A 14,262-nucleotide genomic window follows, 5' to 3' on the forward strand; every position below is an offset into this window, starting at 1 on the left:
AAAAAACAAACATTGGTTCAAGACTTCAAGTAGAACAATTGAATGTTACACTTACACCGGACCTTCTGCTCGACCAGTTGACACAAATTGCAACTATTAGGCCTTAGCATTCCTTCGCGGTAGGGCCCACTTGAACTAGAGGTTAAAAAGCCACGATTGTATCTTTCACTTGAAGAGAAACAAAGCAATTTCTTGCAGTTCAGAGTAGAGGACATGTGCTAGATTATTTTTGTCCCAACATAATCTACTGATATCCAAATTTCAGTTCTCAAAACACGTACTAAATCCCACTACTATGCTACCAAAACCGTAAGTACTTGTTGTACAGAAAATAAGAAATAGTAAGAATTGAAGCAAAATAATAATTTTTAATTTAGTAATCAACGTTTGCAATGTTCGCAGACTCAGTATCTAACCAGGGCTAGGAAGCATCCTGGTAAGGAGATACTCTGCAAACAAGCACATTCTGAAACACAATGTCATCAAATTCTGAACTCCATGCTATCGTGGAATACATTCCTTTCTGTCCAGGTCTTCCAAACTTACATTTGCATCAAGACCCACGCTCAGTAACTCACTAACCATGACAAGGATATCAGATTTCAAAGAGGCTGATAATGCCTGTCAGAAAAGCCAACAAAAAGTATAAAACAACTGTAAGAGTTATAGCACTGCAACTGAACCAAGACGTCAAAAGAAATCTTCATGACCAAGATAGTATACCTTTCTGTCCTCTTCTTTTTGGTGCTTAATAACTTCCAAAGGCCACTCGGATACAAGCTTCTGAAGTTCACCCTTGATGCCTGATTTCTTTGTATCAGACAAGGTCTAGTAACGGTTGAGTCAAAAGAAGGAAGAGTTATTTATACAAAACCATGCAAAGACAAATATGAACTTATTATGCTAACTGTCATTCTAATCAATACAACTGTCACCACAACGAACACAACATAGGTGAACTTTGAAGGCTTAACATCATTAAATCAACACAACACCTCACATCCAGGTCATACCTACTCAATTAAATCACAAGTTCATCACCAGCAATGATCATATTCATATCAGATAAAACAAAGCAACAAAAAAACTTTTTATCAAATATAATTGATTATCAATTAATTTAACATATGTTCATATCTAAACTGATTTTTATTTTAATCAATATTTTCAGGGTAATATCCTTACAATTTTATCTCCCGTTGTTTTATTTCCTATTGCAGAGGCATTTCTTAGTTTTACTCTTTGGCAAAGAAATTTACAAAAATGAAACGTGTACAAGAACAAACAGTCCATACCTGATTTAGAACTTGAATGACAGCAACTGCATCACTGGGTTTACGTTCCAACAGTAGACCCTGTAAAAGTATAAAAATCAAGCTTACACTTACTTTCTAGGAAATCTGGTATGACCCAACCCATTACTAATTCTACTGGAAAGTGGAAACAAGCATCAACATTGAAATGAAGTTCAGGCCACTTATATTAGACGAATGAATTAAGAAGCATTTTTTTTTTCAAGAGAAGCTAAACTATTTTTACGGACAACATATTAATGAATCAAAGCAGGCCCAAAACACAAGCAACTCTGCATTATGGATGTTTTCACAGAGTACGATATCTACTAATCAAAATCATTGAGATTTTGTGTGATATAGGACACTCATAGCATATAAACTTGGTAACTGCAATATAATCAAAATTAATTGTCAAATCAGACAATGGTGTAGAATTGTAGATAGATTTGCTACCTTGACACAAGAAAACCCAGTTATCAAAGTGTGCTGCTTCATTGATTCAGATCTCAACTTTTCTATTTTCCATAATGACTCAGTGTGTCCTACAAAAAACAAAAAACAAAACGAAATACATAAATGATTAAAAAATCAGCATAGGCAGAAATGATTTTAGAAGGCACCAAAAATATATAGCATGACCTGGAAATATCATATTTACATACTTGAAGTGTTTATTAATTTAGTTGATCATAGAAGTTTGGAAAAAAGATATAAAAAGAGTCACAATAATTTTTCCTCAGCATGATTTTATCTGGGACTATTTTTCTTAGCATGATTGCTAAATCAGTGATGGTGCTATTTTATTTGGGACTATGCAATAAGTCCCAGTGTTCTTCACTACTAGAAGACAAAAGCAGATGAACACAATCAGTTGATCATCATCCCTCAAAGCTCAAATATTTTTATTTTCAGAAGAGTTTATCATGTAAACCAAATCTACTATGGATATTTTATATTGGTTTTGTATACAATCACAGTTAGCAGCCAACATCATTACTAAATTATTAGATTCCAACTGCCTATACAGAAGACAATACAATATTATTAGGCCAAAATGCAAGCTATCAAATAAAAAAAAGTAAGTGGAAGAATTCAAATCATTTGTCTAAAAATATGACGTATCCCAGATTCCCAGACCAATTAAACAAAGTTAGCACCTACCTTATACTGTCACCAAATAACAGCAAAAATCAGTTATATAAATTTTTCTAACACCAAAATCCCCAAGCCACTTGTGCTAACTAGAGGATGCGCATTTGAAGAAAAATTGTGCGAGTACAATTCAAGTGCAACAGCCTCCAGTGAAAAAAAATATCAATGGTAGAGCCAGTTCATAACCTTGATTTTCTCATTTTATGAAATTACATTTACTACCAGATCTATGTAGTCTCTTGGGCTTCTTTCAATTTTTTTCAGGACTAAGAAACAACAGCTTTGCCACCACAGGAGAAGATGAAAGTTAAGAAAAACTAAAAACCAGCAGAAACTAGACAATTTATAAATCTCCATGATGTATTAAATCTTAATTAATGTTCAATAAAAGAATCCACTTTGACAAAATGCTATTGAATTAAAGCTGAAAAAAGCTCACAAAATTAGGCAGACAAGAAAAATATGAAATCACAAAAAAAACTCAAAAACATGCATACCTCTTTTGGCAGCAAATTCCATCCATGTTTCAAATGAGGTTTGTCGTAGTTTTACGCCAGCCATGACAAACCTTTTTGCATACTTATTAATCAACTCCCAATCATCTGTATTATAACAAATGCTGCAAATGATCAACCCAGGTAACAGGTTAGAGACATATGCAAGAGAACGAAAAGATCATAGCAAAAAGGCTTAACCCAAATAAGGATAATATAAGTTCCTCTATTTATATGCTTTAATGTCATATCACAATAGTGGCAATACTAAAGACAACCTTTATAGGTGTAAAGAAAAAGCTAAGTTGTCTCTTTTTGTCCTGATTTGCTTCACTTTCAGCTTCATAGAAAGATTTGGGATACCAAATACATGTTATAATGCATCCCTACATTTGCAATCTAGGAAATTTATACAAACCAATGGTATTTTAGACTTGTAGCCTTACACATAAACAGGAACCAGTTGCCTTCATAGTCATACAATCAATATACTAAAATAGGATTTGAAATGAGTCTGCCAGCCAGCAACTAAGAATAGTCATATCTACTAAATGTCTAGTTACTACTTTTGGAGGTAAAATCCAAATTCAAATTTAAAAGACCACTCTGCACTACAAAACAAAAATGAGAAAATGTTAGAATTTCAATATACCTAAAAATTATATCTGCTGTGCCTGGTTGCAGTGGTAAATCATTCTTCTTCAGAAGCTTCATTACTTCCACCAACAGTTTAGTATCATTGTGGTTCTTAGCATACGTCTGCAGCAAATTGACAGAAACTCACCAATTAAAAATTGGAACAGAATCAAAGAATTCAGAACATTAATATGTCAAAAATACCAGTAAATGGTGAACAGATGCAATATTTGGAGTCAGTCCATAGACATTATGCTTCCACAAAGCCTTCATTCCTGTATGCACATTTGCCTCAATATCTCATATCTTTTAAGTTTCACAAATGAAAAAACACAAGTGGAAACACCAGTAAAGTGCACAAACCAAAATCAAGAGCTCCTGCATGAACACATGCCTTAGCAACTTCTCGGCAAAGATTGCAATTAAAATTGTCATGAATTCGAAGATTCGACAACCTCTGCTTACAAAATATGTTAAAAATCATCACCATAAACAGCAACAACAACAACAACAACAATAATTTGCAACAGAAAGGAGAATGAATAGAAACTAACAAATCTGCGGAGGTTCTGCAAAATGTCGAACAGAAGTCTAATATCGTGCTGCTGTTTGCAATTTGCAATCATTGACCATAACCAAGCATTTGGAGGCATTGATCGTTTAACTTTTACAGAGTCAAGCATTTTATCGTATAATTCCTTCACATCCTCTACATTCAGGATTCAATAATATAAACCAAACATCGAAAAACGAAATCTGAAGAGCAATTAATACGAAACAAACGAATGAAGATGAACCTGATGGAGTTGCTTCAACGGTATCCATTCCGGAAGAGAAAAAAGCCTTCGACAAACAGTGTACCGGATCGGTGTTCACTTGCCGGGAATCACGTTGCGCGAGCCCTGTCTAATTCAACAGCTACGAATCGTTAAATAGATCAATTTAAACACTGATTTTAGGAAACGTTTCTTCGATTTCTCTAACGGACCTGAGAAGAGAGAGAGCGCGGTGGAGTGAGGAGCTTCCGAGGTTCGGAGATGAGGAAAGAGGAGAAGCCAAGAGGCTCGGCGAGCGTTAGAGAAAACTTGCATGGTTCAGTGTGAAAGAACCGAGTCACGACTCAGTTGTGGGTTCCAGGTGGCGAACTCGGTATGTTTAGGGAGGAAGAAGCTACAAACGAACCCTTTGGGTTCAGGGTTTTCGAGACAACAACAGAGAAAGACAGAGAGTGCTTCGGTGGAACAGTCTACACCTTTGTTAACATGAACTCGTATACAAATTAAACTTTCTTTCTTTTTTTTCCCCTTTAATTTGTTATTTCAGAAATATTTTTTAACTAAAATGTGACTTCTAATCTTTTATAAATAAGAACAATAATATAATGTTTTAAAAAAACTATAATATATTGATTTTAAAAAAATCTAAAAGATTTGAATTCGATTCATGCATAATCCATTCGAGGACCAAAAATTCTAAAAAAAACTTTTGATAAACAAAAAAAATTTACTTTTTCATGAATCTTAGATTAGGAAATTATGATTTTCATATTTGGTATACAATTAATAAAAAAAAATCATTGTGAAATTATGATTATGTTTGAAAAAATTAGTTAAAAAAATAATTGATAAATTATAAGTGTTTAATAAAATTAGTCGTTAAAATAATTGAAAAATATAAAATGATAAAAAATAGAAATATTTATATTCTTATTATTTTATGTTATATTTTTACATGTTACATATTTTATTATTAATCTTATATTATTTCTTAAAATATTTTTAATCAATTTAAAATAATATAAGAAAATACAATTAAGTAGATATTATATTTTTATTATGTTAATTAATGTAATAATTAAAATAAATCATCTAATATAAAATTATTAGAAAAATAATAGAAAAATATAGTGTTGAAATAATAAATTAAATATTGTAATATAAAAAATGAAAAATATAATAACAAAAAACAAATAACCCTATCATCTATCAATATCAATGTCTTGAACTTGATTTCTAATGCTAAAATATTTAAATAAATAGTATAATCATTAAACTAAGAATGTAATATGAAAAATAGAATAAACCTATTAAAGCACCACCATAATCAACCCTTGTGTTTTTTTTATTGTTTCTTTTTTTTACTTATTCATAATGAGAAATTTCACAATCAAGATATTAGAAAAAGAACATATCAAAATATTACATGGGGAGTGAAAAAAATTAAAAATATCATTACCCATAGTAACAAGGTCAATGTGAAGGTTGTGAAACAAAATGAGGGAGTGTGCATGTTGGAAGAAAAAAGGAGACAACAAATATATAAATGAGTAAAAAAAACAATAAAATTATATTCTATTTAAAAAGGATAAGCAGAAAATTTGAAAAATATATTAAAGATAAAAAAATATATAACATTCTAAAAAACGTTATTTCAAGTAATGTTTAAAAGAATACTAACTTCTAAAAAAGTTTACTTACGGAACAGTCAACTAACGTTTTAGTTGAGATGTCTTGTCGAACATAATTTATGATTCTCGAAAATCAATTTTAACTTATTTTCCTACAAAAACATTCCCAACGAGAGAGACAAGAATCCAACTTTCCTCAATGAATGAAAAGTTTTAATTACCCATTCTACATTAATCTTTGATTTACAAAAAATATTAAGACTAACAAAATGTATTTTACACATTGTAAGAAATCACATTTTCTCAAGAATCAACTTTCATGTGAATCATGATTTCCAAGTATAAAAAACCTATCTCCCACCAAATGTCCCCTAAATGCAACTAAGTCTGATATCGGGATTAGGCTCATAACCAACTCAAAGGGATGATGAAGGTTACCTCAAAGTTCCATTGGAAAGTCAAAAGACCTAATTAGGATAATTAAAAAAAACTTGTTTGCTTGTTTTCCTTTTTTGAAGAATTATTTATTTATTATTATTTTTAGTCTACTACAGTGAGAATGGAAGATGGAAATAGAAGATTTACTCAATTTCTATACATGTTTTTCAGGTCATCTACCCCAAATTGTTTTATAATTCATAGTTTATTGGGGTATTTACAAACCCATCTAAATTGTCTTAAATTACTAAACTAACTAAGAACAAAGTTAATTAAACCATTAACTGAAATAGTAGATTTTTATGTGGTTGAGTTTTCGATAATATGTATAAAATCAAAGCAAATCACATACTTCTCATTATACTTTATGTAGCATGACTTGTCCAAATTTTTTATGACTTGATTTTCTCTCTATTTGTCATGATAAGTACAAGTTTCAAGCATCACATGTTTTTTTTATTTTTATACAGGAATCACATATTTATTGTTATGTATACATTGAATGTGCATAATCTAGAAATATTACATTATATTATAAATATAAATATAAAGTAGTTGATGCGTTATCCCTAAAATAAACTCCAAAATAAAATAACTGATCTAATCTAAAAATATATATTTGATTTGAAATTACATTCAAAATAATCCCCTATTTAACTGCAGTTCATTTTTATGATTGAATCAAACTATTTTTAATAAACTAATCTAGAGGGAAACTATGAACGGGATCCCTGTTAAAGCCATGGGATCTACCCATATTGCAACAACTTCTGTCGTAAATTGCCTGCTTGTAAACTATAAAATCTTAAAAGTAGATTGTTAAAAAAACAATTTATTTTATGAAATAGAAGTATAAATGAGTAATAATAAGAATAAAAAAAAGAGGAACTCATTAAAAATAATAATGAGTTTCAATTCATTCAACTGTGTAAGGAATGGCCAATTTAACCTCAAAAGACGACTATTTCTACATTTGTAATTGAGAATAGAATGATCAAAACTAACAATCACAGTTTATCCCAATGTGCGAGACAGACTACAAGGATCAAATAACATCAACCAAATTATAGAAAACCACTATGGCCGACAATGCAATCAATCATCAAGTATCAATGCATCACTATTACCAGCAATTCATGACGGGAAAAATGTTTTCCCTCTATTACAGTATAAAGATGTTTATACCTGCCCAATAAATAACCAAGAGACAACAATCCCACTCCATATGTTGGAGGAAGAATAACCTAAGAAAACTATCTAGGACACAATACACCAATCACTTTTGATGCTCAATTAATTCAATAACCCTCCATAGTAATAACAGGGTGCTAACTTTAACTTTCTGCTGACAGTGTTCCCTTCTTGAACCCAAGAGATCTGGTCATTGGGGAAGAACTGGAGGTGCAACTGTGCGGGTATTATATGATCTGCAGTGACCACATTTTTGGCCAAGAATGTGGAAGTAAACTTCTGTTGTGTCATTGCAGTCATTACATAGTATCCAAACCTGCAATGGAACCTTCTTAGTCTTTTGGTAAGAAGATGCTTAGTTATATTGATATATACATGTATAATTGATATGCACAAGAGGATTCTGTTTGGTTTCAACACATCCTATAAAATGGCATCATCCATATATTACATGGGTAAGCTTTCTCGTAAATATCAACTTAATTGTTTTTTATATAGGAATAAAGGACAAAAGGTGTATTCATGCTCAAAAGGTAAAAGGTATTTTTTATTAGAAGCATTTCAAAGAGTGAACCTTACCTTCCTGTTTCGATAATCTTGAGGCATGACGGTTGCTTCAATCTAATATCACAAGAAAATAAAAAGATCAGAAAAAAATCCTAACTCAACTGAAGCAGAATATTTATGTAAGCAATATTCTTGACTAGCTAATTGCATGATATAAAATCTATAAATCAATTTTAAAGGAAAACATCTATGTGCTTTAAAATCAGCTACCTCTTCATCAATTCTCTTCCATGTCTTAGACATGTCAATCACTGACTTGGAGCATATGGGACAACAATATCTGAGCCATGTACCAAAGCAAGTTACTTGTTAAGCAGATGTCATGTCTATAGACCAAAGAATTTTCAAAGATTTAAGAAACTCACTTGTCATTTTTTATCATCTCCAGGTAACATTCATGGTGCATTGTGTGACCACATTTCATAACAATGACATCTTTCAATGAATCAAAAAGGTACTACACAAACATAATGAAGTCCCATCACTAGCATGTTAATCTAAAGTTTCCAATGACACAAAAAAGAAATTCTATGTTTGGCTGAGAACTTAAGCCAGGGAAAAGGAAGGAATGAAGCATGCACCTCGTAACAAATGGGACAGTGATGCCTCATGGAGTTCTCCACACATAAATGATTATCATGCAGACCAACTGCATAACAAGACCCTGCAGATCACAAAATGTTCATCACTATAAAAATCCTTGCACAAAAAAAGTATTGAACGATTTATTTCATTTGTTAGTTGTCACCAAAAGAAATAAAAAAAGAAATCCATTCAGTAACTAATGTGACATGTTATCAGATCAGCCTCTAGATTCATACGTCTCGAATAATCCACCATAGAAGAATGCAGGACAAACTATTCTTAGAGAGGGTACTCTGTTCAAACTCTAATCTCATATGAGCGGATGAGCAGTAAGAACATGTGCTTCACAATCACTGAACCAAAATGAAATTTAATTTTACAGAGCAATTAAAACTGAAAAATCTAAAAAATTTAAATGATAGTATATATCAGGGGATGGATTTAAAATGTGTTCCTTGATATTGACTAGCCAAAGTTGTCGACTTTAGCCTATACCAAAATGAGGTAGATCTGTCTAGTATCATGTCATCAACTTATGTACTTCTCAAAATAAAAACTTTGAGTCTGCCATTAATATGCATACAATCATTTTATAGGGCGGGGGAAATGCCAAAGAAACAATAAATAAGCTACAATAGTGGCCGCCTTGGTGAAAATGCCTACCGCACTTCTTGCAGTGGAAAAAATTATCTCGACCACCAACCCTGTTTCCAAATTTCATCACTAAATTAGTTTGCATGCTAAAAATTTAGGCAACTTAATTGTGAACATGACATAACAGATGGATATACTCAAACACAGCATGGTCATCAGCTAACGCACCTGCAGATCCCACAATCATCACAGTGAAACTGTTCTTTCTCAACCTGCATATTCAGTAAACGCATGTCAGCATCATCAGAAAACACTAAAACAATAATTCACAATCAAAATCCAGGAGGACCATACAACATGTTCAGTCTAGTTAGTCCATCTCTAAAAAGTAAAATAAGGGCCAAAGTAGAAATAGATCAATCACATTCAAGAAGTATAAAATAATCGGACACTGCAGATTTATTCAGTTCAGTGAAGCATTACATCATCATCGAAGAATTTGCAGATGTTGCAGAAATATTCTCCCATTTTGACGCCACAGTTTGTGCAAACTTGAGCAACCTTCACAAGGAACAAAAGGGAATGTGAAATCAGGAGCTTATCCAAACCACCCCTCTACCAAAAAATAAGTAAATGAATAATTGAAGTTTAAAATCGAAAAAAAAAAACATACAGGTTGCTCAGTGTCACAAACTGAACAAATAACCTGAAACGGCAAAAAGATGTAAAAAGTGCATTAGTCTCACTCATCAACCCCAATTCATCACTTACATGAATAGATATATTAGAGAAAAAAAATGAAAAACAGTGATTATCGTACTTGTTTAACATCTTGGCGAACGAGCTCGTGGCGATCAAAGGGATTCTTCAACAAGCTCTGATTGGGAAAACAAGACCAACCCAGATGAGATAAAAGCAAAAAGGCAAATAATTTGAAGTAAAAATAAAGGAGAAAGAAAGAAATACCGCGGCCTCGTTATGACAGTGACGGCATGAGTAGATCTCGTTGCAGCAGGGAGCACGAATCCTGCATCTTCTCCTGTAATGATTGCATCTGTCATCAAAACAAAAGAGTGAAGATATGGAAATGAATGGAAAGACCAAAGAAAAAGAGAATACCCATATCCAATCTTCCCAAAATGAAGACGTTCGTTGACAGAGCCTTCCATGAGGTAGGGTGTGAAACTGGGAAAGGGAAGATGAGAAAGTGTTTCCTGATTTGGGAAGATACCCAAAAGAGAAAGACGGCCATTCCATCATGTTCAACTTAAAAGGACCACACACTCTTGCCCTTTTTTTTCATCTTTTTAATGCAATATAAATATCTTTTGTTTGCAGGCAGCAGTGATAGAGAAAAAGAGAATGACCACTTGGGATGAGATAAGGCGCATAGGAGGAGAGAAGAGAATATCGCTGTAGGATCGCCCACTTGGGATACCAGAGATCTACAAAACCAAGTCACTCAATTTCACACACATTGGAGTAATTTCTTAATCATTCAACTTTAATGGAACATCTGTTAGTTTCAATGGAACATCGTGACACACATGCCATGAGTTCACATAATTAACTAGACACATTCAGACAGTCTACTGCCTAATATATCTTTTCACATATCTTCTTACTATTTTTTAATGGTAAGTTTTTAATATATTTTATATTTTCAAAACAATAAAAGATTTTATTTTTTTCATTCAATACTTATGATAAAAAATAGGCTAATATATATATTTTTTCTTTTTATTTTTAAAAAAATCACAATTTTAAGAGATACATTAGATTATGATTTTAAAATATTATTTTAGCATTACAAAATCTTATAAATTTAAAAATATTTTGTAAAAATACAATGACTTTTGAGATTTTTGAAAAGAATTTATGATTATGATTTTGCCGTTTGAATTTATTAAATATGCATACATAAGATTTAAAATAACATTATGGATTTTTAAAATTTTAAAAGGCTCTATAAATTTTTTTTTTAAAAAAATTCTAAATTATTGATAAAGATTCATAAATTTTACTCATCTAACACTTTAGATAAAATTCATCTTATATAAGAAACTCTAAACATGCTACATAAGAAATCAATTTCCCTTTACATGTTTACAAACACAATAAATTTATTCCCCTTCAATCATCAATCATATTAATTATATAATAATTATATAACATAATGTTTGTGAGTAACATGGATGCTTGAAATCATTTCCACAATAATGATCAAGTCAAACAAAAAAATTCTCAATTTCAAATTTTATTTGTATATTTATTTACTCATACATGAATTAATTTCTCAGTGCCATTAAAATTATATATTATTCATATTCATATATATTCACATTGATTTATATGTATAAGTATGAAATCAAAATATCATAAATCCATCGAACTTATGAGATTTTACATATCTCACATTCATTGACCATTGGTCGAAGAAGTAAAACAAAAATTATGAATGTCTATCACTTTCAACAAAAAGACAAGGGATTTTGTGAGATGAAAAAATAAAAACATGTCAATTGACAAAAAAAGAAAGGAAGTCTCATAAAATCTCAAGGATTTGGCTATAATTGTTTAATGGGTATTTTCTACTAAAAGAAATATTGAAATTCATTAAAATCTACCTTAAAAAAGAATTCATTGAAATTTATATATTTTGAAATATTAGAAGACTTTTTTTAAGTTATACAAAATCTTAATTGAATACCAACCAATTTTATTGGATTTTTAAAAGTCCTTATAGAATTGAATGAATACCAAAAGACTTTTTGTATTATTTAAAAATCTTGATTGAATATCTTAATATTTTTTTCAAAAAGAAAACTTTTAAAATCCTTTGAAATCTTAATTGATTACACCCTCTTTAATTTCTCATTTTTTTAATTGAGATATTTCATTTTCATTTTTTAAAAATTCACAATTTTAATCCTTATAGTCAATTTCAAACGTTAACCTATGTTCTTTGTATATATTGACTAATATGCGTTTGTTCATTATTTGGATGATAATTTTTTTTAAATTGTTTAATTATAATCAAGTTTAATTTATTAAAAAAGTATAAAATCAATAAGTTTGAAATTGATCAAGAGACTAAAATCATATATTTAAAAGCTGAGGAAACAATTTTTTAATTAAAAAATAAGAAAATTAAAAGTATAAATTTAAGAAAATAAAAAAATACATTTTTCCCTAAATAGAAAAAAAAGTTTAATTTTTTCCTAAAATTTAGAATGATTTAACATTACTCATCTACCTATAGAGACACTACTATTTTAAATAGTTTTGGGACCAAAACTAGAAGGTTGTAAAATCCGTATGGAGTGATTTGGCAAACAAGTTGCGAAACAACTTTGATACGGGCATTAAAATGCAATCCGTTTTGATAACCTTCTTATTTCATTAAGTACAGTATACAGTACTATCTTTAGTTAATTATCAACCTGTCATCCACTTTTTGTTTTGTACACCTGAATAATTGAATATTTTAAAATTATCAATAACGTACGATTTAGCTTAACCAGTCTGCATAAGAGTCCAAAAATAATTCATCTTTGATGACTCAAAACTAAAAGCTAGACTTGCAGAATAAATAATCTATCAAGATAAATTAAATAAACGGCTGTAACCATGCCCCGAACAAATATTTTATTAACACCATCAATCTCCTGGATCTAACTTACCTTTTTAGTAACGTATTTTATCTATAGATTTATGACAATGACAATGATCCCTTACTTCAAAATGCCAATATTACCCGATCTTATGTACCAAGGCATTGCTAGCTTGGAAGATTTTAAAAGGAACAAATGAAATAATTTTAGATCGAACAAAAATAAGAAGGTTAAAATAATAATACCGTTTTTATAAATAATAAAATAAAATGTGATTTATATATTTAACTTCCAATATCACATTTTCCCCTCCGTGTAAACTATCTCTAAACATAACCTAAAAATAACTCAAAAATATTCTCATAATTATAATTCAATATTTTTCATCATGACATTAATACGAATAAGATTTTATTTAAGGATGTTAATCATTTGTTATGGGTGAGCTGTAATCATTAAAATGACGTGACGAAATCTTATTGGATCAGACGGGAAATGAGGCATGAGACGGGTGATTTTGATGCTAAATTCCACAAACAAGGACACACGGGAAGAATTTGTAGCTCCTACTCAAATCTTGAAGTAAAAGCACGTTGAAGAGCAACACTGTCTCGAAACGAATGGATAAAAAGAAAAAGTTAAAAAAACTAGTATATGGTAAATATATAACTATAACAATTGAAATAAGAAAAACTGTTATGCACCAACTGTAAAAAGAAAAACTGTTTTGCACCGATCCCTCAAATTGAACTGTACATGAAATATTGGATTCTATATATTTAAACTGGATTGGATATTCCTTAACCATTCTATCCTATAACTTCCAAACAACCAATATTCAGTTGCCATTCATACGACTTTGGTTCATTATTAACTAATTAATTAACCACCGGACTCCATGCATTCAAGCGTACCCAGTCGGGGAGTGGAATCGGAACCGAAAAAAAAACATTGAAATTGTTGCCAAGGTTGCCTGTTTCCTAGTTATCATCATTATATAATAATTGTATTGGTCCAAAATAATTGTCATTCGATGATAACAACTAAAGTTGCTTATACAAGACAACGAGAAGAACGGTTTGGATCCAATTGACATCAAATTACCCCATGCAGGCCATAGCTCCACCTCTAAACCATAACAACAACATAAAAACCATCCCTGTCCCAAACCCTTCATTCATATAACGCCAAGAGGGATTAATTCCAACCTTCACATCAACCTTTCCTTGCTTTCTCTCTCTATTCGTGTTTTTGTTTCCCACAAACAAATTCGTTCACACAAAAGAAAA

The 14,262-nt window shown here is 30.8% G+C and overlaps 2 protein-coding genes across 3 annotated transcripts; both read right to left on the reverse strand.

The window, feature by feature from the left end:
• Window positions 1-169: 169 nt before the first annotated feature.
• On the reverse strand, window positions 170-4,852 carry LOC100813371 (uncharacterized). Its single transcript, XM_003550122.5, has 11 exons — window positions 4,566-4,852; window positions 4,375-4,479; window positions 4,132-4,286; window positions 3,941-4,034; window positions 3,782-3,852; window positions 3,594-3,700; window positions 2,945-3,066; window positions 1,749-1,837; window positions 1,296-1,355; window positions 724-828; window positions 170-621 (listed from the first exon to the last, which is right to left on the reverse strand). Exons 1-11 carry the CDS (start codon window positions 4,666-4,668, stop codon window positions 502-504), a joined length of 1,131 nt encoding a protein of 376 aa, XP_003550170.1. The 5' UTR covers window positions 4,669-4,852; the 3' UTR covers window positions 170-501.
• Window positions 4,853-7,295: 2,443 nt separating this feature from the next.
• Window positions 7,296-10,909, reverse strand: LOC100812839 (RING finger and CHY zinc finger domain-containing protein 1-like). 2 transcript variants are annotated; one of them, NM_001252907.3, is made up of 12 exons: window positions 10,479-10,909; window positions 10,326-10,413; window positions 10,180-10,236; window positions 10,033-10,065; window positions 9,843-9,920; window positions 9,588-9,631; window positions 9,429-9,469; window positions 8,762-8,844; window positions 8,546-8,637; window positions 8,391-8,460; window positions 8,193-8,234; window positions 7,296-7,929 (listed from the first exon to the last, which is right to left on the reverse strand). In NM_001252907.3, exons 1-12 carry the CDS (start codon window positions 10,526-10,528, stop codon window positions 7,804-7,806), a joined length of 804 nt encoding a protein of 267 aa, NP_001239836.1. In that variant the 5' UTR covers window positions 10,529-10,909; the 3' UTR covers window positions 7,296-7,803. The 2 variants fall into 2 exon arrangements, with proteins under 2 accessions (NP_001239836.1, XP_006600216.1); XM_006600153.4 differs by having other exon boundaries at window positions 7,520-7,929; window positions 10,326-10,398; window positions 10,479-10,897.
• Between the last annotated feature and the right edge of the window lie 3,353 nt (window positions 10,910-14,262).

The sequence above is a fragment of the Glycine max genome, chromosome 17 (assembly GCF_000004515.6).
Source record: "Glycine max cultivar Williams 82 chromosome 17, Glycine_max_v4.0, whole genome shotgun sequence".
Classification (NCBI taxonomy): domain Eukaryota; kingdom Viridiplantae; phylum Streptophyta; class Magnoliopsida; order Fabales; family Fabaceae; genus Glycine; species Glycine max.

Excerpts from the sequence above, each read along its gene's own strand:
- LOC100813371 (XM_003550122.5), bottom strand. The coding sequence starts at position 4,668 with ATGCAAGTTTTCTCTAACGCTCGCCGAGCCTCTTGGCTTCTCCTCTTT. Across the intron at positions 3,853-3,940 it reads TGCAGGAGCTCTTGATTTTG|GAATGAAGGCTTTGTGGAAG; the intron begins GTTTGTGCACTT and ends ATGTGCATACAG. Across the intron at positions 3,067-3,593 it reads ACAGCAGATATAATTTTTAG|CATTTGTTATAATACAGATG; the intron begins GTATATTGAAAT and ends GATCATTTGCAG.
- LOC100812839 (NM_001252907.3), bottom strand. The coding sequence starts at position 10,528 with ATGGAAGGCTCTGTCAACGAACGTCTTCATTTTGGGAAGATTGGATAT. Across the intron at positions 10,414-10,478 it reads TTTGGGAAGATTGGATATGG|ATGCAATCATTACAGGAGAA; the intron begins GTATTCTCTTTT and ends TTTTGATGACAG. Across the intron at positions 8,235-8,390 it reads GGAAGAGAATTGATGAAGAG|ATTGAAGCAACCGTCATGCC; the intron begins GTAGCTGATTTT and ends TTGTGATATTAG.